General features: G+C 39.5%; 1 protein-coding gene across 2 annotated transcripts in view; it reads right to left on the bottom strand.

The window, feature by feature from the left end:
• Window positions 1-2,085: 2,085 nt before the first annotated feature.
• The window catches only part of RASGRP4 (RAS guanyl releasing protein 4), a 114,974-nt gene continuing 90,900 nt past the window's right edge, over window positions 2,086-26,159 (bottom strand). For both annotated transcript variants that reach the window (XM_053721621.1, XM_053721622.1), the window contains exons 9-16: window positions 20,428-20,703; window positions 18,344-18,424; window positions 18,106-18,213; window positions 10,674-10,783; window positions 10,447-10,582; window positions 8,584-8,620; window positions 6,942-7,189; window positions 2,086-2,688 (exon numbers count right to left, since the gene is read on the bottom strand). In XM_053721621.1, the coding sequence (XP_053577596.1) occupies window positions 2,482-2,688; window positions 6,942-7,189; window positions 8,584-8,620; window positions 10,447-10,582; window positions 10,674-10,783; window positions 18,106-18,213; window positions 18,344-18,424; window positions 20,428-20,703 (1,203 nt within the window). In that variant the 3' untranslated portion in view covers window positions 2,086-2,481. The remainder of the gene's footprint in view (window positions 2,689-6,941; window positions 7,190-8,583; window positions 8,621-10,446; window positions 10,583-10,673; window positions 10,784-18,105; window positions 18,214-18,343; window positions 18,425-20,427; window positions 20,704-26,159) is intronic.

Below are 26,159 nucleotides of genomic sequence, written 5' to 3'. Positions count from 1 at the left end.
CAAGTACGGGTCGAGATTGAGGGATCCTCACGCTGTTCTAATAGATGCCCTAGCAGTTCCATGGAGGTTCAGACTCATATCTCTTTCCTCCATTACCTCTTCTCCCTTGTTTGGTGGCCCGCATCAAACAGGCGCAAGCATCAGTGATTCTAATTGCTCCATTCTGGCCGTGAAGGACTTGGTTTGCGGATCTGGTGGGGATGTCCTCATCTCCTCCGTGAAGGTTACCTTGTCGCAGGGACCTGCTGATACAGGGACCTTTCCTTCATCAAAATCTAGATTCTCTGAGGCTGACTGCGTGGAGATTGAACGCTTAGTCTTAGCCAGGAGAGGTTTTTCTGATAGTGTTATCGACACTTTAATTCAAGCTCATAAGCCAGTTACTCGACGCATCTACCATAAGGAAGGTGTTGCAGATTTACCTGCACTGGTGTGAGGAGCGTCGTTTTTTTTGGCATGAGGTTAAAGTTAAAGAATTCTATCTTTTCTCCAGGATGGACTGGAGAAGGGTCTATCTGCTAGTTTTCTGATGGGACGGATATTGACCCTGTCAGTGTTGCTGCACAAGAGGTTAGCTGAGCTTCCGGAATTTATGAACGAAGCCTCAATGGATCAGATTTGTAAGGCGGCTGGTCCTCCTTACACACTTTTTCTAAATTTTACAAGTTTGATGTGTTTGCTTCGGGTGAAGCAGCTTTCAGGAGAAAGGTTTTGCAGGCTGTGATGCCCTCAGATTAGGGTCCGCCTCTTTTTTGTTCCCTCCCGTTATTCCTCTGGAGCTTGGGTATTGTTTTCCCAACAGTAAGGAATGAAGTCGTGGACTCTCCCTGCTCTATGGAAAGAAAACAAAATGTATGCTTACCAGATAAATTCCTTTTTTTTCCTGGCAGGGAGAGTCCACGACCCCGCCTGTAAGTTATTCTTTGTTTGGGCTGCTCTCTTTTTGTTTTTCTTCTGGCACCTTTATACCCTGACGTTTCTCCTACTTTTCTTCGTTCCCTCAGCCGAATGACTCGGGGGGGATAGGGGAAGTGGGAGGGATATTTAATCCTTTGGCTGGGGTGTCTTTGCCTCCTCCTGATGGCCTGGTGTTGTATTTCCCAATAGTAAGGAATGAAGTCGTGGACTCTCCCTGCCAGGAAAGAAAGGAATTTATCTGGTAAGCATAAATTTAGTTTTTTTCTTTCATGATTCAGATAGAGCATGCAATTTTAAGCAACGTTCTAATTTACTCCTATTATCAGTTTGTCTTCGTTCTCTTGCTATCTTTATTTGAAAAAGCAGGAATGTAAGCTTACGAGCCGGCCCATCTTTGGTTCAGAACCCTGGAAAGTGCTTGCTGATTGGTGGCTACATTTAGCTTTTTAAATTAAAGATGCCAAGCAGACGAAGAAAAATTAATAATAGGAGTAAATTAGAAAGTTGCTTAAAATTGCAGCTCTGTCTGAATGATGAAAGAAATTTCGGTTTAGTGTCCCTTTAATTTTACTGGAACCACATAAGTCACTGGAAATCAAAACTAAAATTATTTGTACAAACAACAGTGACAACATTTTTAATTTTTTTTATTTTTTTCTTGTATTTTTACTTTAAAAAAATTAGTAATAATAATTAAAATAATAGAAAATATCATGACTTATTGATACAAATAAATTAGACGAGTTTAACCCACTCATTAAAATAGCAATTGTTGTAAAAAGATATTATGAGGTTTTAAAAGAAGGACCATCTTCTAGGATAAGTTAGTTGAAGATCATTACTGCACTGAAAAAAATATTTTCTTTTTTGTTGTGTAAAAAAAGTCCGCAAAAATATATTTTCTTTAACAACTATCTACATTACATTTTCTTATCTATTTTTTTTTTCCTTTGTGAACCCCAACACTATAAGGGCCCAATTCTCTAAAACTCTCTGATGTGGTGATATTATCTATGAACTCTCCTCAGTATTGTAAGGTCCCTTAAAGGGACACTGAACCCAAATTTTTTCTTTCATTCTTCAGATATGGCAGCCAATTTTAAGCAACTTTTGAATTTACTTCTATTATCAATTTTTCTTCATTCTCTTGGTATCTTTATTTGAAAAAAGCAGGAATGTTAGCTCATGAACCAGCCCATCTTTGGTTCAACACCTGGATAGCGTTTGCTGATTGGTGGCTAAATGTAGGGTTCTGAACCAAAAATGGGCTGGCTCGTAAGCTTAGATTCCTGCTTTTTCAAATAAAGATACCAAGAGAACGAAGAAAAAATGATAATAGGAGTAAATTAGAAATTTGCTTAAAATTGCCTGCTCTATCTGAATCATGAAAGGAGAAATTTGGGTTCAATGTCCCTTTAAAGAATTTAAGCTTGAGAGCGGTTTATTTTGCTTAACCAGGTTCTGGACACGTAAGAGAGATACATATATTGCAGTAAAAAAATATTATTTGCATTATTTCACTGCATTTTGATGAAATTTCGATATTCGGACCCTAAGCAAAAATCAAGCATTCCGGTCACATTGTAAATGGAGAGAATCCATGAACTCTAAGATGCGCGTCACCGCAGGCTGTGTCCTAGGTTCCAGGTTTAGAGCTTTTAAGTCCTCCTGTAATGCGGAGATGTGACTTAGCAGTCTGGCGTTTTCTGCTGAGAGCTGTGAGTTAGCACAATGAAGTCCAGCGTTCTCCAGCATTAGTTGGTCCCTCTCCTGTAGACAGAGGCAGATAAGTTAAAATATCTCGCAAGAAGGTCCATTAGTGAACTATTTCTTGATATTCAATAGCTACAACTTCATATTTCCTATATTGTTTTTTTATAATGGAAAAATGGTTTTGTATATTGAAATTGTAAAACAATTATTTAGCGTTATCACTTAAATATTTCTATAGACCAAATGTTAGCAATCAATATTGAATACAACTTTTGAATTTAAAAGGGACAGTCTACTACATCTTAAAAAGCTAGATAATCCCTTTATTACACATTATCAAATTTACATAACCAATGTTATAATATTATACATTATAATATATATTAATATACTTTTTACCTCTGTGATTACCTTGTATCTAAGCCTCTGCAGACTGCCCCTTATCTCAGTTATATTAATACACTTTTTACCTCTGTGATTACCTAGTATCTCAGCCTCTACAGACTGCCCCTTATCTCAGTTATATTAATACACTTTTTACCTCTGTGATTACCTTGTATCTAAGCCTCTGCAGACTGCTCCTTATCTCAGTTATATTAATATACTTTTTACCTCTGTGATTACCTTGTATCTAAGCCTCTGCAGACTGCCCCTTATCTCAGTTATATTAATACACGTTTTACCTCTGTGATTACCTAGTATCTCAGCCTCTGCAGACTGCCCCTTATCTCAGTTATATTAATACACTTTTTACCTCTGTGATTACCTTGTATCTAAGCCTCTGCAGACTGCCCCCTTATCTGAATTCCTTTGACAGACTTGCAATTGAAGGCCGCCTCTTAAATCAGAACATTTTGACAGTTTTTCACAGCTAGAAAACGCTAGTTCATTTGTGCCATATAGATAACATTGAGCTCACTGCCTCACTCCTGTGGAGTTATTTATGAGTCAGCACTGATTGGCTAAAATGCAAGACTGTAAATAACACTGAAATAAGGAGGCAGTCTGTAGAGGCTTAGGGGCCTATTTATCAAGCTCCGTATGGAGCTTGATGCCCCGTGTTTCTGGCGAGCCTTCAGGCTCGCCAGAAACAGACAGACATCGCCGGAAATCAACCCGATCGAATATGATCGGGTTGATTGACACCCCCTGCTAGTGGCCGATTGGCCGCGAATCTCCAGGGGGCGGTATTGCACCAGCAGTTCACATAACTGCTGGTGCAATGATAAATGCCGAGGGGAGTGTATGCTGTCGGCATTTATCGATGTGCAGTGGACATGCAATATCGGCTCATGTCCGCTCACATCATGATAAATAGACCCCTTAGATACAAGGTAATCACAGAGGTAAAAAGTGTATTATTATAACAGTGCTGATTATGCAAAACTGGGGAATGATTAATAACGGGATTGACTCTAAACAATAACAATTCTGGAGTAGACTGTCCCTATAACAAAACAAACAACATATTAAAACATGCTGCTTGCCTTTTCTCTTGGTTTCTCTTATGCTATAGGGTTTAAATGTTTTGTCTGTAACCACTACGCCAGTGTCTCTTCTGGTGCAACCTCTACTAGAAGGTTCAATTTTTACCTTCCTTGTTTTTTCAGTAAACACTTTCTGATCTGGCAAATTAAAAGGACATGAAACCCAATTTTCTTTCTTTCATGATGCAGACAGAACATGCAATTGTATTTCTATTATGTCATTTGTTTCATTCTTTTTGTATCCTTTGTTGAAAAGTATACTTAGGTAAGCTCAGAAGCTGCTGATTGGTGGCTGCACATATATGCCTCTTGTCATAGGCTTTCAGCTAGCTCCCAGTAGTGTATTGCTGCTCCTTCAAACAAAGGATACCAAGAGAATGAAGCAAATTAGATAATGGGATTCCATTGGAAAGTTGTTTACAATTGCATGCTCTATCTGAATAATGAATTAAATATTTTTGGCTTCATGTGCCTTTAATAAATTCTTTGGAGTTTCAGTATCACAATGATACCGAAATCTATCTTCTCCAAACCCTCTCCTTTCTTTACATTATGTAATTGATAGCAGCAATCTCATTTTAGATGGCTTGCACCCAACTAAAAGTTCATTTATTATAAACAGATCTACTGAAAGTGATTGTAAAGTTGAATGAATAAGTGCCCAGTAACTAAAAGTAATCTTAAAAACGGGCACTTTCATTCATTAAATCCGGCTTCCTCCAATCATTGTGAGGCCACGCAACGAATGGAGGAAGCCGGATCGTTATCGCTGTGCTAACTACAGCAGGAGCTGTGGGCAGAGGATTGCTGGTCTGCTTTCCATAAAGTAAGGTATTTTAAAAAATAAGCGTCGTAAAGTTTAATGAATGAAATTGCCCCTGTTTTTAAGATTACTTTTAGTTACCGGGCACTTATTCATTCAACGTTACAATCACTTTAAATCCCCCCCATCACCCACACGAGAAATCTCTTTAACCATGAGTAACTCCACTAATATACCATTACAAATCTGTTGTGCTGTGGTTAGGCTTGACAGTGCCCTCTCCTTCATCTCTTTTTAGCACTCCCCAGATGTTACCATATTTACCTGCAGAACATTTCCCACAGATAATGATGATATCAAGTCCTTACTCCACTACCGATAACATCCTACTCTACGAACCATTTCCACACCTCACTATTGTTTATCCTTTGCTGCTTGCTCCATTATCAAATTCAAACCCAAAACCTTTGTTTTCATGGCGTCACTTTATTTGTGTAATTCCCGCAACTGGCCGTCTACTCTAGCAGTTCTTGCAGTTTGGGCCTACAACAGAAGTTCTGTATGCCACTTTGGGAATTCCCTACACTACTTGTGCTTTTATAACTATTAATCAATTGATTCAAAGAGGGCAGAATTTACCGATCTGTCTTTGAGCTATTGTGGATTCTACAAGACACCATATATAATCAGGTGTCAGAGGAACTTTGTGAAAAAAGACTATAGTTGCACCCAGAAGTTGGCATCTGGAAGCTGACAAATTTGAAAATCTACTTTTAATTTGCTACCCCCTGTATCATGTGACAGCAATCAGCCAATCACAGACTCATATACACTGAGCCATTGCACCTGCTCAGTAGTAGCTGGTGCCTCAGAAAGTGTGTATATAAAAATACTGTGTACAATTTCCTAATGGAAGTAAATTGGATAGTCTTTTAAAACTACATGCTCTGAATAATGACAGTTTTTTATTTTTAGTGTCCCTTTAAAGCCAATTAGGAACCCATATGTAGCAGAATTAGCCTTTAGGAGTTTGCATTTCCAGCTCTGAGAATTTGAAAATCTACAATTTTTACAGCTAAATTACATTAAAATGGGGCAAAATAAACAATGCCCAATATAACAACTTTGCAATATACTTTCATAACTAAACATTTTAAAAGTATATTCAGTTCCCGGAGCACTAACTCAGTTCAAGTGGCCCCCATAGGAGAAGAACACTTGGCCAGTGGCCCCCAGATACTTTGAGTTTGATACCCCTGCTTTAAACAATGTACAAACACTCATCTTTTCAGAATAAAATCTATCATGTAACTCCCTAGACTCCCAAAACTTCTCTGTAAGACAAACACTGCTAGCTTGACATCCCTCTCTTAAAATAATAAACAGTCCCCAAAGAATTATGTTATAACATCTGAACAGAATCTGTTAAAGGGACAGTCTGAACCAGAATTTTAATTGTTTAAAAAGATAGATAATCCCTTTATTACACATTCGCTAGTTTTGCATAACCAACACAGTTATATTAATATACTTTTTACCTCTGTGATTACCTGGTATCTAAGCCGCTGCAGACTGCCCCCTTATCTCAGTTCTTTTGACAGACTTGCATTACAGCTAATCAGTGCTGACTCTTAGGTAACTCCACATGCGTGAGCACTATGTTATCTATATGTCACACATGAACTAACGCCCTCTAGCTGGGAAAAACTGTCAAAATTCACTGAGATAAGAGGCGGCCTTCAAGGGGTTATAAATTAGCATATGAGCCTACCTAGATTTAGCTTTGAACTAAGAATACCAAGAGAACAAAGCACATTTGATGATAAAAGTACATTGAAAAGTTGTTTAAAATGACATGTCCTAACTGAATCATGAACGTTTAATTCTGAGTAGACTGTCCCTTTAAGCATATTTCTTGATTATTTAGCAAATAAACCATAGGGTCAATGTAAAATGTAAGTTGGTCAAAGTCTCAGAAAATTAGAAGACGATGTTTACAAAACTTTCAACCTCAGAGATATTGTTTATAGCAGTATCTCTAGTAAATATTTCTCTTTTACCTTCTCTAGCTTACTTAGATGGTCTAGGGAGTATGTAGATTTTTGCAAGGATTCCCCGTGACAGGTTTTGGTATGATCCAGACTTTTTACAAGTGAATGGTAAGTAGACCTTTCTTCAATTAAATTCTCATCAGTCTGTGAAGCTTTTTGGCAAAGGAGTTTTTCTGGTGGCTCATTTGTATCTGTTTTGTGACTTGTTGGACTCAGTGGGTCAGATGTCCAGCTTAGCATTATGTCCTTATCCAAACCTGCAATGTAAGGACACAGTTATGCACTTGTATAAAACCTTTTTGAATATAAAATATGAAGGTTTAAAGTAGTTGTTTGATTTGAGCGAAGTAGGTCCATTGGGGTAGATTTAATAAGCAGCGGATGCTACTTTCTACGCCCAAAGTTTCCGGCTCGCCGGAAACTTAAGTTAAGAAGCATCGGTCATAAGAACGCTGCTGCAATCATCTCAATACAATACAACAGGGGTGATTGACATCCCCTGCTAGCGGCCGATTAACCGCGAATGTGCAGGGGGCGGCATTGCACAAGGGAATCATGTCCGCCCGGCATATGATAAATTGACCCCATTATTTCATATGTCCTGATTGGTCTGAAAAAGACATTTGGCCCATCGTTTCAGGCTTGCCTGAAATGGAAGTTAAGAAGCAGAGGTGGTAAGACCGCTGTTCCTCAACCTCTCCGCCACATTTTAGGTTGCGGATTGAAATCATCCAGATCTGATACGATCTGAATAATTGACAGCCCCTGCTAGCAGCTGATTGTCCACAAGTGAGCAGGGGGCGGCATTGTACAAGCATTTCACCAAAAATGCTTGTGCAATGATAAATGACGACAGTGTATGCTGTCTGAATTTATCGATGTTGAGCGGACATGATTCGCTATAAATGTTAATTGTTTGGTGTGAAGAGGAACAATTGGGTTTGATCTGAAAGGGTGGAAACAAAGTTTGGTAGAACTTTTTTTTTAGTAGATTGTAATACCTTTCAATTGACCTACAAAATCAAGGTTTTGTATTCCATAAGATTTCAAGACCACACGGGTCTCTTCTTCAGATGCGGAAGAAGAGACCTTTGAAGTCTTTAAAGCTTATGAAATACAAAACGTTGATTTTGTAGGTTCATTAAAGGGACAGAAAAAACTCAGATTTTCTTTTATGATTTGGATAGAACATACAAGTTTAACCAACTTTCCAATTTACTTCTATTATCAAATTTGCTTCATTATCGTTTTATTCTTTGCTGAAGGAACAGCATTGGCTGGTAGCTAAACACATCTAGTTAGCCAATCACAAGAGACAAATGTGGGCAGGCACCAATCAGCAACTAGCTCTCACTAGTGTATGATATGTGCGTATACTTTTTTGACAAGGGATACCAAGAGAACAAAGCATATTTGAAAATAGAAGTGAATTTAAAAGCGCCTTAAAATTACAAGCTCTATCAGAATCATGTAGGTTTTATTTTGATTTTCCTATCTCTTTAAAAGGTGTCGCAATCTGTTAACAGGAACATTCTATTTGGGACCAGTACAGCAATAACCCTTTTCTTTTAACATGAACGATGAGGTATGGCCACATTATACCTAGAAGGAATATGACAGATACATTTTAATATTGCAAGAATGAACTTACCTCCACAAACGTAAACTTGATTAGCAACTGCCCATATCTGAAAAAGAAAACCGTTGAAAGGGATGTGAATGTAATGTATGCTGTTTAGTTATTTGTAAATAATGAGAGCATTTACTATGATGCTTCTGTAGGATCACACAGAAAGCTATGGGATAGGAAACCTGTCTTTCCCTCAGTAGGGCGACGCATTAATAAAGACAGGTGAGAGGTACAGGAGTTTGTTTACTCCCCCTGTGGGGGGGGGGGGGGGCGTGACACAGAAAGAGCTATGGGATATGGAGTCTCCCTATCCACTGCAGGGTGACACTGAGTTGATCTATGGCAGTGATTTTTAACCTTTTTTTTGCCGTGGCACACTTTTTTACATTAAAAAATCCTGTGGCACACCACCATCCGAAAATTTAAAAAAAATCACACATTGTAGCCTAATACAGCATATATATATACACATACACACAAACACACACATACTGTATGTATTGTGCTGTTATGCCATGCCTCCTACAAACTACCCCTGCACTGGAATTAAAAAACAAGCAAAGTTTAAAAAAATATGTCACACTGTTGTCAGTCTGCCGTGGCACACCTGAGGATCTCTCATGGCACACTAGTGTGCCACGGCACACTGGTTGAAAAACACTGATCTATGGAACAGTGTATCTTTCCTCTCTGCAGGATGGCACAGTGACATAGATAGGAGGGAGCAATAGTCCATAGAGTTTGTTCACCATTACAAGATAGGAGGGAGCTATGAGTCATGGGTTTGTTCCTCCTCCTTCAGTGTGACACAGACAGGAAATAGCTAAGGGACATATAGTTTGTCTCTCCCGAGCAGGGTGACTCAATGACATAGACATAGGGAGCTAGAGGCATGGAGTTTCTTCCTTCTCTCCACAAAATGACATACATGAGTGAGTTATGGTATGTGGAATCAGACCTTCCCACTACTGGGTGACACAAATAGGAATCTGTCCCTCTTCCTGCAGAAAGACACCGACAGGACAAAACTGTGGGATAGGGGATCTTGCCCTCCCCCTGTAGGGTAGCACAGTAACACAGACTGGAGGGAACTAGCTACAGGACATGGGGTTTCTCCTTCCCTGCTTATGGTGACATGGAGAAAAGGGTGGTCTTAGAAATAAAGTCAATCCCTGCTCCTTAGAATGACCCAGTAATATAATCTGGAGGGAGCAATAAGGTTTGGATTCGGGTTACTCTTTAGTGTGACACATTGAGACACACTAAAGAAGCTATGGCACATGTTGTGTGTTCTTTCCATACAGAATGAGATAGGGATATAGTTTCAAGGGAGACATGAGTGGTAGGTTATGTTTCTCCCAGGTGTGAGACATTGAGACACACTAAAGAAAGCCTTCCACACAAGGTAAGACAATGACTCATATAGGAGAGTTTTGCAGAACATAGGCTATATCTCTCCCTGTCCAATGACCCACACATTCAGGGATGAAGACCTAATGCCTTCTGCTCTGGCAAGATTATCTAAGAAGCTTTTTCATTACTGTAAGGTCCCTCAAACAAATTTTTAAAGGAAAATTTTAGCTTGCAAACTGTTTATCTCACTATGCAGGGTTCTGGATATGAAGGAGAGACACCTACTTTACAAACTATTGTTAACCACCCCACCCCAAATATTTTGTGTGATTACTTTCCATGCTGGTGAGATTTTGTCCATGAAGTCCTCAGAGAAGAGGTAGCTGTGAGATTGGGAGCTATTCTTTCCCTTAGCCAACAAAAACCTTCAGTCCTTTCTATACTAATTTTTGCCACCTAACAAACTCTTTCATCTGCATCATCTAGCATGTAGAAAGAATTGTCACAGTCCTGCAAGACCCTTCCACTTACGCAGCTGGTGCACAATGGAGATTTTTTCACCCGAGTCTCAACAAGACTTTGAAGGAAGCTGAATCCCAACTTTGAGCAGATACGGCTGGCTTTCATTAAATAAGAGGTCATTTCTTGGCGACTGATTGGTCCTGCTCTGCAGAAAAAAGAAAAAAAAGGCATGTAATAGGTGCTATGTTCCCCACCTTCATCTGTAGACTCTATCACTGATCAAGAACTAGACTAACCTGTCTTTCTCCAGGTCATGACATGAGAATGGTAGACTAGCCACTACCTTTTCAAAGTTTTCCAGGGACACGTGACCTTTTTTATCCGAGTCATAGAATTTGAAGACACACTACAAGGGAAAAAAAAGAGACACTAATTATTCCATAGTCATTAAAGCCATTTGGATATGGAAAACTGAACATTGTAGTCAACGTACTGTCATCCAACATGAAGCAGAAGATATAAACAGAATAGAAATCTATTAGTTTTGTAAGAAATTGATGGTATGAGAATATAAAGGTTTATGGTTTTAGGTTCATATCAGTTTCATAGGTGTGGTTTTTAAAACTTAGGTTAATTCTATAACAATTGCTGTGGTTTATAAACCCAATATTTTTCTTTTTAAGAAACAGTTTATGATTTGTGCAGAAAGTGTTAATCTGAAAACTGAGAAATCAGGAAGTGTAGCCAGGAAGTGTCTCAGTGAGTATGCAAGAGCTTGGAGCTTGCAGCTAGTGAAGTAAGATGATTTGTCTATTGTAGTAATGAGACTATCAGAGGGAAATTGGGGTCACGGGCCGACATCAAAATAACCTGCCTTCAACTTCTCTAATCATTATCTTGTATCATGCTCGGTTCTTTTACAAATATAAATCTAGAAAAATTCAGGACATCAAAAGACTATAACTGTAAAACCAGGCTCTAAATTAACGTAAAGAGCATTGAACACATATTTTAAGCTACATAATAATGTACCTTCATATCTGAGAAACATTTTGCGGTGAATGGTGCAGCTTAATTTTGTCAAATGAGTATATATATTTTTTTCCCCCACTGATTTCCCTGTCCCCTAGAATACCAATTACGTGCAGTTAAAGAAAGAGATTGGGGTAGCTCTGTCTTCTTCCCTTAAAGGGACATGAAACCCTAAAATTTATTTTCATGGTTCACATAGATCATACGATTCTAAACAACTTCCCAATTGACTTCTTTTATCTTATTTGCTTTGTTCTCTTGGTATGCTTTTTTAAAAGCATATCTAGAAAGGCTCAGGAACTGGAAGCTAGCTGCTGATTGATGGCTGCACATATATACGGTCATTGGCTTACCAATATATTCAGCAACCTCCCAGTAGTGCATCTTCAATAAAGGATACTAAGAAAATGAAGCAAAATTGATAATAGAATTAAATTGGAAAGTTGTTTAAAATTATATGCTTTATCTGAATCATGAAAGATTTTTTTTTTTGTTTCATGTCCCTTTAAGGTGTTGCTTATTCAGCGTAGTTAATCATAATTCATTAAACAGTTATTTAAGCAAACATATATTCCTTTCTATTCATCATCTAATAGCTAAATATAAATATATACAGACGTAGCCGAAAGTATTGGTACCCTTGCATTTCAAAGTATTGGTACCATCGCATTTTAGGAGAGAAACACAAAAAAGCCTGACTAGAGTTTGTCAGAATGCATATTGACCAGCGACATGCATAAGAACACCATCCCTACCGTGAAACATGGAGGAGGGTTGCTTTGCTGCCTCTGCCACTGGGAACAGGACACAATGAAATCAGAAGACTATCAAGGCATTCTGGAGTGAACCATACTGTCCAGGATCATCTGTCGCGTGTCATGTGACCTCCAGCAGGATGGTGACGCAAGACATACCTCAAAAAACGTCCAAGAATGGATGAGAAGAAAACATTGGAATGTTCAGAAGTTGCCTTCTCTGAGTCCAGATCTGAATTCTATGGAACATCTTTGGAAAGAGCTGACTCTCGCAGTTGGGAAAAGGCACTCATCAAACCTGAGAGAACGTGAGCAGTCACACAGCGTATAAATCTTATTCAGAGCTATAGCAAGTGCTTGATAGCAGTTATTGGGGTCGATTTATTAAGCAGCGTATGCTATGTCAATGCCCCATCGTTTCTGGTCCACCAGAAGCGGAAGTAAGGAATCAGCTGTCTTTTCCTTTAAGGTGGCGGACTGAAATCATCCCGATATGATGCAATGTAAGGACACAGTTATTATTATACACTTGTATAAAACCTTTTTGAATATAAAATATGAAGATTTAAAGCAGTTGTTTGATTTGAGGGAAGTTGGTACATTATTTCATATGTCCTGACTGGTCTGAAAAAGACAATGGGCTCCACTGCTCCTTAACCCCTAAAGGTGGGGGATTTAAATTATCCTTATCCGATATGATCGGGATGATTGACAGCCCCTGCTAGTGGCCACCATTGAGCAGGGGGCGGCATTGCACAAGCATTTCACTAGAAATACATTACTACTACATTTAGTGAGGTCGCGCGGACATGATTCTCTACAGCGAATCATGTCTGCTCGACCTTTGGTAAATCTACCCCATTGTCTACAAAGGCCGTGCTACAAAATATTAGGTTAAGAGAACCAATGTTCTCAACAAAGGATATCAAGAGAATAAAGCAAATTTGATCATAAAAGTAAGTTAGAAAGCTGTGTTAAATTTGGGGTTTGATTTTCCTTTAAAGAGAAATAAAAGGAAAATAAAAAATAGACAATCCTATCAGCTTTAAAGGGACATTAAACACTAAATAAATGTCAGAATGATGCATTGAAAGAAAAGATTAGTCTGAGAATAAGGTGTAGATGTATTTTATAAAATTTCATTAGCTGTTTAGTGACAAAATAAGTGTAAAGTTTTAGTGTCTATAAAACAAAGGGAGCTGCCATGTAACTTAGGTTACCTTCTCTGCTGTGGCCAATTAGGGACAGTTATAAATAGGTCACTAGAGTGTGCAGCCAATGGCTGTGTGGGAATATAACAGTGTTCTGCACTTCTATTTCTAACAGGAACTGAAAAGCTCACAATGTCAGAATGGAATTACAGGAAAGGGGGACAAAATAAATAATGAAAGTATATTGCAGAGTTTTATTTATATATATATGGTTTATCATTTTATATTGCCATCTCAAAGTGTTTAATGTCCCTTTAAAAAAGTAAGGCACAACCATGAGACATGATGCTTCACAAGGGTATTGCCTTGTAAATTCTGAATTCAAGTGTATGTGAAAAATCTTGACCATACGTCTAGAACGCACCCCCATGGCCAGACCCTCAAGCCAAGACTTTTTTTTTTACCAAAACAAGATGTTAAAGGAACAGGGATATGATGCCCACTTGAAAAGGGATGCAGCATATCTGTAAAAAAAATGACTAGAAAAAAAATCACCTTAAAATCTGTAAAAAAAAAAGAAGATATTTTACCTTAAAATGTCCTCAGTAGCCACATTCCATTGTAAAGGGACTTTAAGCAGCCAATCAGGGTGCTAGGCCTTTGACTTGCAAGGGAGCGTGCAGTCATGTTATTCCCCTCCTCAGTTTAAAGAAGTTTACTATGAAATCTTATGAGAACAAAGTTTCAGTGAAATCTCATGAGTAGATCCCAGTAAAGTGTGACATCAGCACTGATGAAGCTGATTGGCTGTTTTTTTACAACATGCATCTGACTGTAGCTAAATAGGGTTGGCTCAAGATATTGTGCTGCCTGGGACCGAGAAGGAAATGACATCCCCCCAGTAGTAACAGTAATGATTAGCATAACAAACTACTAGCGTGGCCTTGCTAAGCCTACCTGCATTCCCGCAGACAACTAATGCTTATGCACAATTGGGCAATAAGTGGGAAGGAAGTTAGGGAAGAGATGTCCCACCATGAATGTCACCCCCGAACAGTTCTGTGTCTTTGTGCATAATGAGGTTATTCTGCTGGGAGCCTGTGACTTCCCCCACAGAGACACAGGACAGGAGTGGTTTGGTTTGACAGTCACTGAAGTGCTGCTCCTTGTCAACTGCTGCGTGGGTCCATTGGAACCATTTGGTCTAATGGTTGAGCCGGCTCTGTAGCTGAAGGATAACTGTTCACAGTGCACTTACTATTGTGAGCTGAAGAAATTGTGAGGTCATTTTTTCCCCTTGGTTTATATAGATGTTCAGGTGATATTTTCATGTCAGCTTTCTATTGTAATGCTGCATCACTTTCAAGTCATTTAGCATATAAGCATCATTTAACATATAAGCATTATTTAGCATATAAGCATTATGTCTTTTTTAAATACAGTAGAATTGCATAACCAAAAAGGTCATACTAAAAAGACAATGCAATATCACTTAGTCTGAATTCTAAATGAGCAGTAGATTTTTTTGGTCAGATTTCATTCCCCCCCCCCCCCCATTTACCAGCCCATCAGCTAATCACAGACTAATATAAGTATACACTGTAAACTATTGCACATGCTCTGTAGGGGCTGGTTCCTCAGAAAGTGTGCATATAAAATGACTGGGCACAAGTTGATAATGGCATTAAAACAGAGAATCCATTAAAACTTTACACTATAGGGGAGATTTAATAAACAGTGGATGCTGCTATTTCCGCCCGAAGTCTCCGGCTCGTCGGAAACAGAAGTTAAGAAGCAGCAGTTGTAAGATCTTCGAGGTGGCGGATTGCAATCATCCTGATCTGATCGGGATGATTGACACCCCCTGCAAGCTGCTGATTGGCCGCGAATGTGCAGGGGGCAGCATTGCACAAGCATTTCACCAGAAATGCTTGTGCAATGATAAATGCAGACAGCGTAAGCTGTCAGCATGTAGCAATGTCGGACGGACATGATCCGCTACAGCCCATTTGATAAAACGGCCCCTATATCAGAATCATAAAGGTTTAATTTTGACTTTAGTGTCTCTTAAAAGGGACAGTCTAGTCAAAATTAAACTTTCATGACTCAGATAGAGCACGCAATTTTAAACAAACTTTCCAATTAATTTCCATTATCTAAATGTGCACAACCTTTTTATATGCACACTTTCTGAGGCATCAGCATCAACTGAGCATGTGTAAGAAAAACGCATATGTGTTTGTAATTGGCTGATGGCAGTCACATGATACAAGGGGAGGGGAAAATAGAAGCACAGCCCAAAAATTTTCAGAAAACAATCTACCACTCATCTGAAATTCATACTAAGTTTTATTGCATTGGGGTCTATCTATCAAGCTCCGAACTGAGCTTGACGGCCCGTGTTTCTGGCGAGTCTTCATACTCTTGTGCGCTGCTGGTGCAATGCTGAATATGGAGAGCGTATTGCTCTCCGCATTCAGCGATGTCTTGGGGACCTGATCTGTACTGTCGGATCAGGTCCGCAAGACATTTGTTAAATTGGCCTCATAGTCTTTTTGTTATGCATTTGTTAATTATGCAATTCTGCTGAATGTAATGGTCTTTTAAATGTAATTTGTTAATATTGTCTGTGCGAATCTATATTATCCCTGAATATGTTCAGATTTGTGTATTGATGCAAGATGGGAGTTAGCATATACAAAATGACCTGTCATTCTTTGAAGCGTTGGTCCCATTATGTGAAACTCTTCCTGTCTTGGAAAAACACACCACCATGTGATGCCCTCTGTAATAGCCAGGCACCAAGGAATCTGGTTCCTGTAAGAATATTCTCCAAGCAGACTGTGACTGGCCCATTTGTTCAGTTGCCCTCCATGCATAAACCCCCACCATAATGAGCCACTTTAAGCATACATATGCCCTATAGTGTGCACCATTCCCTTGCTAGCCTCATCCTGTCTCTGCATGTTGCATCCAGGGAGAGAGAGTTAGGTTTTCAAATAAAAAGGATTCTGGGTTGTGTTTTGGCAAAAGTAGGTTATGCTGCCCAAACTATAGTCTGTTCTCCAATCCAGACAAAAAACAAATAATACAAAAAATGTATATTCAGGTGTGTTGTTCAACAGCAACTCTGCTTCGTATATCGGTAAGAGTCTCCTACGGCAAGTAGCATCAGCCACACTTAGGTTTTCATACTTGCAGTGGCAATTATATCACCTTGGCTACTTGGACTCTCAGAGGGAGATTTAAAGGGAAACCACATGGGTGCATTTTGGTATTGAACAGAAGCAATTTTGTAATATGCATGCATTAGCAAAAATGCTTCTAATAAAAACTATGGCTGGTTCAAAAGTGTATTTAAGTATGCACCGTGCACCAGCATTTTAAACACAGCACTTGTTTAGAGAGCCTAAGGTGCTTGTACCATCTGGTAATGACTCAATTTGTTAATTGCTGACATGATACAAGCCCCACTGATGATCTGAACAGCTGCATTATTTAAAATGTGGGTGCAGTGACAATATCTAGCTATGCTTCAGATGCACGTGCAGAGAAAAATGTTAACACTAAAACAGTGCTAAATTTCACTTGAAGCATTTTGGCTAATACATGTATATTGCAAATATGTTTCTATTCAAAGACGTAATAGATCTATGTGCATTTAATTTTTGACTGGAATGTCCCTTTAATAAGAAGCAGATGTTGCTTTCTCCGCCCGTAGTTTCTGGCTCGCCTTAAACGTAAGTTAAGCAGCGGCCGTAAGACCACTGCTCCTTAACTTGTCCACCACCTTTTAGATACGATCGGGATGTTTGACACCCCCTGCTAGTCACGAATGTGCAGGGGGTGGCATTGCACAAGCATTTCACTAGAATACGCTGTGTTGGTATTTAGCGATGCCGGGCAGACATGATTCGCTACAGTGAATCAAGTTCGCTCTGCAAATTTTAAATGGACCCCCTAGCCTGGTGTATATGCTGTTAGAGACAGCTGCTGTACTCTCAAATAGCAAGTAATTGCTGACCTTGACTTGAAAGAACTCATGTACGCCAGTCCAGTGTACAATAACACAAGGAACGCGCCTCAACTCTGTAGCCATCATATGGAGCACACTTGTACGTCATAGAGATTATTAGGAATGCTTCTTGATTGTTTTAATAATCCATACAGATTTCCATCAAAATGATATGTTTTGACTAAATAGCCAAACAAATAACATTTATTGTAACGTTTCGGGGACAGAGTATCCCCTTCCTCAGGTCTGAGGAAGGGGATACTCTGTTCCCGACACGTTACAATAAATGTTTGGTGTTTGAAAAGACCAGTGAGTGCAAGTTTTTGCTTCTATTATCTACTACCCACTAGCACCCTGGCAGCTGAATTTGCTCATCTATGGCATTATATATTATATATATATATATATATATATACACATATGCACACTTAGGAGCCAATTTATTAATGGCCAAATGCAGCCAAATACATGTTTCCTTAACTTATCCCCCACCTCTGTGGGGGTGGACAGCAATCAGCCCGATCGCATATGATCGGGTTGATTGACACCCCCGGCCATGAATCTGCAGGGGGCGGCATTTCACAAGCATTTCTATTTAAATGCTTGTGCAATGATAAATGCTGACAGTGTATGCTGTCGGTATTTATCGATGTACGGCTAAACACTTTAATGATACAACATGGCTCAATATTTTTTAAACTAAGCAATCAAATTGTTTGCTTGGGTGAAAGGTGAAACAAAAGGAATCAATGGTCCCTCATCTACAAGAACTCACCTCAACCATCTGCTCTATGTTGCTTCTGAGTGTCTCGGGATCGAGTTGAACAGAAACCTCTGGAGTCCATTGGGCTATCTCCGTAGGGGATTTTTCAGGAGCTGTGGACTACAAGAGAGAGGTCACCTTAACAATCAGATATTGGGTTGTTTGTGGAGACATTTCAGATGGGTTTAATATTCTCATACACTGATTGGGCTTTCATGGATAGTAACAAAATTAACAGAGATTCTCATACCGTAGATTTGTGACTTCGGGGTTCTCTTGAGTAGGAGAGTTTGTAAATCTCATCTTCCGTGTGGAACAAGTCTAGAGAAGACTGAAAGGCAGAATTTATGTTAGGTGATACATGATGGTTATGAGTTTCACCACAACACACATACACATATCAAATAAAATTAACTTTATTTTAAATCAAAACTTTAAGGGAAGAACTCAGCTTTTAATGGACAGAGTTTTGTAGCTTGCCCAATAGGAAGGTGACCATTTAGGGTGTAGTTATTTTTATTCCAAAAGGGAACTTTCCTGTAGTATATAAGATGGATCCTATCCAGAAGGACAGTCCAACCCCAAAAATACAGTGCAATTCTCTTCTGAACAGTTGATTTGTACAGATAACCCCAGACGTGTTTATCAGTGTAGGTGCAGCTATGTCAGTCTACAGCATAGTGTGCTTGGGGTCCACACAGAGTTGTCCCCAACAGCTTTATTGAAACAAAGAGGCTGCACCACGGATGTTCATAATTATTACATTATTATTACTTTTATTAGTAGTACTCCAGCAGATTTTGCAGTACTATACAGGGGTACAATGAATAAGTAATACAGGGAAGACCACCTTGGACAGAAGGATTATAGGGCCCTGCCCACTTAATAAACCTATGTGGTTAGGTGGTAGACAATCTTCTAATCTCTGTCCAACCCCTTAAGGGTGATGAGGCAAACAGATGTGGACACCTAACCCAGTGGGCCTTATAGGGAAACAGCTGTATATTGAGGCCAATGAAGGCTGAAACGTACGCCTTGGGTTAGCTTAGCAAATCTTTTGTTTAGAGAAGTGCCTGTTATCTCAGAACTGGACTGTCCTTCTGGATGGGCTGAGACTGATATACTTTCATTTGTGAAATGCACACATGGGCTAATAGAGACTGCACTTTGTGGGGGGCATCTCATAAGTCAAGCTACTAAGCTCTGTTCAATCCCATATAAGTGCTTCTCTAGTATTATTTATTTAAAGTGCAATAATAAACTCATGAGACAACTGTTCAGACTGTAGGGCTCTTAATCTTCAGTGTCCCCCTCACACACAATACACAGCACAGACAGCAGCAGTGCCAGCCTCCCCCTCACACACACTACTACACCATGACACATATATACAGCACAGACCACAGTAGTGCCAGCCTCACCCTCACACACACTACTACACCATGTCACATATATACAGCACAGACAGCAGTAGTGCCAGCCTCACCCTCACACACACTACTGCACCATAACACATATACACAATACAAACAGCAGCAGTGCCAGCCTCCCCCTCACACACACTACTGCACCATAACACATATACACAATACAAACAGCAGCAGTGCCAGCCTCCCCCTCACACACACTACTGCATCATAACACATATACACAGCACAGACCGCAGTAGTGCCAGCCTCCCCCTCACACACACTACTACACCATGACATAATACACAGCACGGACAGCAGCAGTGCCAGCCTCCCCCTCACACACACTACTACACCATGACACATATACACAGCACAGACAGCAGCAGTGCCAACATCCCCCTCTCACACACTACTACACCATGACACATATACACTGCACAGGTACAGCACAAACAACAGCAGTGCCGGCCTCCTCCTCACACACACTACTACACCATGACACATTTACACAGCACAGACAGCAGCAGTGCCACCCTCTCCCTCACACACACTACTACACCATGACACATATACACAGCACAGACAGCAGCAGTGCCAGTCTCTCCCTCACACACACTACTACACCATGACGCATATACACAGCATAGACAGCAGCAGTACCAGCCTCCCCCTCACACACACACTACTACACCATGACACATATACACAGCACAGACAGCAGTAGTGTCAGCCTCCCCTTCACACACACTACTACACCATGACACTATACACAGCACAGACAGCAGCAGTGCCAGCCTCCCCCTCACACACACTACTACACAATGACACTATACACAGCACAGACAGCAGCAGTGACAGCCCCCCCCCCCTCACACACACTACTACACCATGACATGTACTGTATGTACAACCATTTGCTCACTGTAAGTAGCAGCACTAGATCCTTGTTAGCGTGGAATTGTGGTTTCTTCTTCTGCAGTTCAAGAAGCTCCACTATGTGCTGATACAGACTCTGCAGTTTGTTCATGTTAATCTTTCCATTGTCTAAATAATCTGGCAAAGCTTCATTTAGTGACACCAGGTCTTTAAGCTGCACACCAAGCACAGGAATCTTAAATCCCTCACACTCGTTGTACACGCGTCTGTACGTGCTGTAATTGCTGGAAGAAGACAGCAGCTCTGTCATTTCACTCAGGATCTGCAAGGTGAAAACAGGACTTTTATATAAGATCAATCAGATTTATACATTTCATCATAATAATACTTACTATATAAATTATATATAACATTGTAAGTTCTGCCATATTTTCTAAAGGGACACTGAACCCAATTTTTTTCTTTAGTGATTCAGATAGAGCAGTAATTTTAAGCAACTTTTTAATTTACTCCTATTATCAAATTTTCTTCATTCTTTTGGTATCTTTATTTAAAAGGATAAAAAGCAAGAATGCAAGTGTAGATGCCGGTCTATTTTTTGGTGAACAACCTGGGTTGTTCTTGCTGATTGATGGATTAATTTAACCGACCAATTAACCAGTGCTGTCCATCGGCTGAACCAAAAAATAGCTTAGATCCTTTTTTCAAATAAAGATAGCAAGGGAACGAAGAAAAATTGATAATAGGAGTAAATTCAAAAGTCGCTTAAAATTGCTGCTCTATCGCTACGGAATTTGGCGGCACTATACAAATAAATGATAATAATAATAATCACGGAAGAAAAAAATTGGGTTCAGTGTCCCTTAGGCTTGCATCTGTATGTTTGTCTATTGGCCCCACCCCTTCTCTTTCTGAAGCTGCCCCAAAGGGCTCCACTCTCTTCAAACCACTATTTAGTTGCAAATGGTAAGTCCTTAAAGGGACACTCAAGTCAAATTAAACTTTCATGAATTAGATAGAGCAGTAATTTAAAACAACTTTCCAATTTATTTCCATTAACAAAATGTGCACAGTCTTTTTATATTTACACATTTTGAGTCACCAGCTCCTACTAAGCATGTGCAAGAATTCACAGAATATACTTATATGCATTTGTGATTGGCTGATAGCTGTCACATGGTACGTGTATGCATGTGTGATTGGCTGATGGCTGTCACATGGTACGTGTATGCATTTGTGATTGGCTGATGGCTGTCACATGGTACGTGTATGCATTTGTGATTGGCTGATGGCTGTCATATGGTACGTGTATGCATTTGTGATTGGCTGATGGCTGTCACATGGTACGTGTATGCATTTGTGATTGGCTGATGGCTGTCATGGTACAGTGGGAGTGGAAATAGACATAACATTTAAAATTGTCAGAAAAAAATCTACTGCTCATTTGACGTTCAGACTAAGTGCTATTGCATTGTCTTGTTATCTTGCATGTGTTGATTATGCAAATCTTCTGTGTTTACTGGTCCTTTAATTGCCTATGGCCGCATTCGGCAGGTGCTCAGAGCCAGGGCTGGGCATATCTGTTCCAGGGATGACGTGGCGCTAGGAGACGTCACAAGTAAGGGAGCTTAGAAAAAATGTTTGCATGCGCAAAGGGATCTGCTGCACAATAATGGAGTACTCCTATATAATTCATATGTGAGACGCTTCTATTTGCATGCAATATTTCTAATACCTTTTAAGTATTAGAAATATTGCATGCAAATAGAAACCTCTCACATATGATTTATATATGTATACTCTATTATCGTGCAGTAGATCCCTTTGCGCATGCAAACGTTTATTATAAGCTCCCTTACTTGTGAAAGTATTATTAAATTTACAACACTTATATATATATTTACAACAGTGTGTGCACACTTGTCACAGGATTATATATAGGTGCAAGCAGTCATATATTAGTGCTATCAAAAATTATAAAAGAGAAGAGACCTCCACAATATCACTGGATGCTAAAGAATGACAAGGCTGCACACTGAAATCCTAATTTAAAGCGTATTTATTGACTTTTTGTAAAACCTTAACAGGCACCCCAACCCCCTTACAGGTGAAAAATACACATATAGAACATAAAAAACACACACAATCAAAAAGTGAGCCTATTTGCCCTCTGCTCTCCTTTAGATTGGTTGACAAGAAGCTTATTATTGGAGCACTTAGTGTAAAACACGCTCAAAAAGCCTTCCTAGGAGAAAAAAAACGATGCAACAGTTCTCTCACTTGCAATTCAATAGAGAGAAAAAACAAACTAGCGTTTTGAAGTCCTGGACTTGTATCACTGAAAGTGAATAAACAACACCACTTTTCTGCTTAGAGCACTTAGTTTGAAAACCCGCTCCAGCCCAATATCAGGCGTTGAATCACTGTTAAGTGTAGGACAGTTAATAACCGATTTGCTTTGTTCCCCAAATTCTCACTGCTTGATCCTTGTGAAGAACCAACGATACTTCTTCATTCAAGTACTCTTTGGCATCTCGTCATAGAACTTTGGTGTTTAGTTAGACGTGCTTTTGGAGAGAATTCTTACATTGGTTCCCAAGTCCGGGTATATCGGGTGGGGAAGCAGGCTGGGTAATTTTCATCTCACAGTTTGAAGTTGCCGATTAGATGAGCGCCAGCATGACGCGTTTCGCCCCTCCCACCAAAAGGGCTGACTTACAGTGCTTCATCTGATGAAGAATTCACTCCAAAAGCACGTCTAACTAAAGACCAAAGTTCTATGACGAGATGCCAAAGAGTACTTGATTGAAGAAGTATCGTTGGTTCTTCACAAGGATCGAGCGGTGAGAATTTGCGGTACAAAGCAAAGCGGTTATTAACTGTCCTACACTTAACAGTGATTCAACACCTGATATTGGGCTGGAGCGTGTTTTTACACTAAGTGTACTAAGCGGAAAAGTGGTGTTGTTTATTCCCTTTCAGTGATACAAGTCCAGGACTTCAAAACGCTAGTTTGTTTTTTACTCTCTATTAAATTGCAAGTGGCAATTTTCAATTGGATACAAATTAGAGAACTGTTGCAGCGTTTTTTTTCTCCTAGGAAGGCTTTTTGAGCGTGTTTTACACTAAGTGCTCCAATAGTAAGCTTCTTGTCAACCAATCTAAAGAAGAACAGAGGGCAAATAGGCTCACTTTTTGATTGTGTGTGTTTTTTATGTTCTATATGTGTATTTTTCACCCGTTGGGGTGTCTGTTAAGGTTTTACAAAAAGTCAATAAATATGCTTTAAATTAGGATTTCAGTGTGAAGCCTTGTCATTCTTTGTCATCCAGTGATATTGTGGAGGTCTCTTCTCTTTTATAATTGTATATATATATATATATATATATATATATATATATAAGTGTTGTAAATGTAATAATACTTTCACAAATCGTGATCGTTCAGAAGGAATGTTGCTGCCCCTAGATGCTTGTGAATCTGAAGCCATTACAAAAGCTTTCCCAGATTATTAACTCAGGACCAACTAGCGGATGTTTTTTAAACAGAAATTTGATAAATTAAAACCATGGGCAAATGTGAAGTTTACAAGAAGCCAATAATGTGTTCATTTTATTTATTTATCTGTTTTGGGGGGAAGTTAACTATTGCATATGACATTTAAAAAAAAAATGCAGACATTTTACATTATTGTACACATGGCAGCCTCCATGAACAACACGTGTGTGTATATATATATCTATATATGGCATCATCAGAGCACTGAGCGAACGCCCAGCGCCTCACTTTGAAGTCTTCAAAAAACGCTCCAAGCGAGCACGAGTTCGCTTGGAACGCTTGCTGAACGCGACCAAAGTAAAGTTGCAGCAGGGGAGTTGGTAAGTTCCAAAAAAAGAGGGACTTGGGCCCAAAACAAAACTCAGTGTCCATTAGCCACTTCTTTGGATAGACTTTGTAAAGTGCCCCTTATGTATTTTGCATTTTACCATATATACTGTCATAGCATGCAATTTTATATAATATGTAATAGCATATTTGCACTAATATTAGCCAAAGTTGTATAAAGTGTAAGCTGTAGATGTTCAAGTCCACTCTTATGTGTCTCAGAAGAAAGGAGAGAAATACACAGACTATGGGCTTCATTTATAAAGCAGCGAATGCAGCTTCGGAGGCCCATCGTTTCAGGTTCGCCTTAAACGGAAGTTAAGAAGCAGCGGTCAAAAGACTGCTGCTCCTTAACCTGTCCAACACCTTTTAGGTTGCGGATTGAAATCATCCCAATCCTATACGATCAGGATGATTGACAGTCAATGCTAGCGGCCGATTGGCCGTCAGTAAACAAGGGTCGGGATTGCACAAGCATTTCACTAAAAATGCTTGTGCATTGATAAATGCCGACAGCGTATGCGGACAGCAATGTCGACATATAGTAAATCTACCCCATAGGGTAATACTGTTACAATATGGACACTCCTTTATGCAGTATATATCTGTTACTCTGACACCTAGCTCCAAGTATGTTCGCCAAAGGTTAAAGGTGAACCCAAAGATTCTCCCAGCAGAAGAGGGTATAATCAATACAGATTCTTACCACTCATGTATGCATTAAAACATATTTATTGTAAAAATAATATCAGCAATTAAAGGGCAAACAAAGGATAACAGTCACTAAAGGATATAACAGACCTGAGGCGTTAAAATGATACGCTCTAAAGAACTAATAAGCTGGGTCTCACCAACACAGAGAGTCCCTATTGTATTCACGCAGTGGTCAATAATGTTCCAAATAGTCCTGTTCCATATAGTTGTGGGTGACGTTCCCTTGTTAGAGTGCACAGATATACTGAGAGTGCACTAATATACTATGCATAACTGACATACTGATGTTCACATACTAACATACATATGAACTGGCTAAAGTGGAAACTACCACATGCCCCCCCCTTTTCTGTCTGCTTTTAGGCAGTGGGGTGGCCAGGCCCAGCAATTAATTCTCTTTCACGCACTCTTCCTTCAATCATAGCAGACCACATAAGCGATACAACAGACGCAGAAACTTCTTGGAAGAGCCCTTAAAAATGAAGCTGCATGACTAAGGGTCTGAGCTGAGCTTGTATGGTGTCATGTGACTGACAGAGGGGCCAAAGGAACAGGGGTTTTATTTGTGGCCTGATGTAAGCGGGTGTCTGGCAGAAGTGCTGGGGTCTTATGTATGTGAGGTTTGATGTGTGTTTGAGGTTTGTGTATGGGGCACTCAGGCTGAAGGGCCATGGAAATTATCTGAGGTTTAAAAGTAAAGTGTACTGTAAAATTGTCTTTACTTTAAAATGACAGTCTAGTCAAAATGAAACTTTCATGATTCATATAGGGCTTGTAATTTTAAACAATTTTCCAATTTACTTTTATCATCAAATTTGCTTTGTTCTCTTGGTATTCTTAGTTGAAAGCTAAACCTAGGTAGGCTCATATGCTCATTTCTAAGCCCTTGAAGGCCAACACTTTTCTTAATGCATTTGACAGTTTTTCACAGCTAGAGGGCGTTAGTGCATGTGTGTTATATAGATAACATTGTGCTCACGTCCGTAAAGTTACATGGGAGTCAGCACTGATTAGCTAAAATGCGAGTCTGTCAAAAGAACTGAAATAAGGGGGTAAAAAGTGTTTTAATATAACAGTGTTAGTTATGCAAAACTGAGGAATGGGTAATAAAGGGTTTATCTTTTTAAACAATAAAAAAATCTGGAGTAGAATGTCCCTTTAATGTTCTCCCAATAATCT

The sequence above is a fragment of the Bombina bombina genome, chromosome 7, assembly GCF_027579735.1.
Source record: "Bombina bombina isolate aBomBom1 chromosome 7, aBomBom1.pri, whole genome shotgun sequence".
NCBI classification, from domain to species: Eukaryota; Metazoa; Chordata; class Amphibia; order Anura; family Bombinatoridae; genus Bombina; species Bombina bombina.
This window is presented reverse-complemented; position numbering and strand designations above follow the sequence as displayed.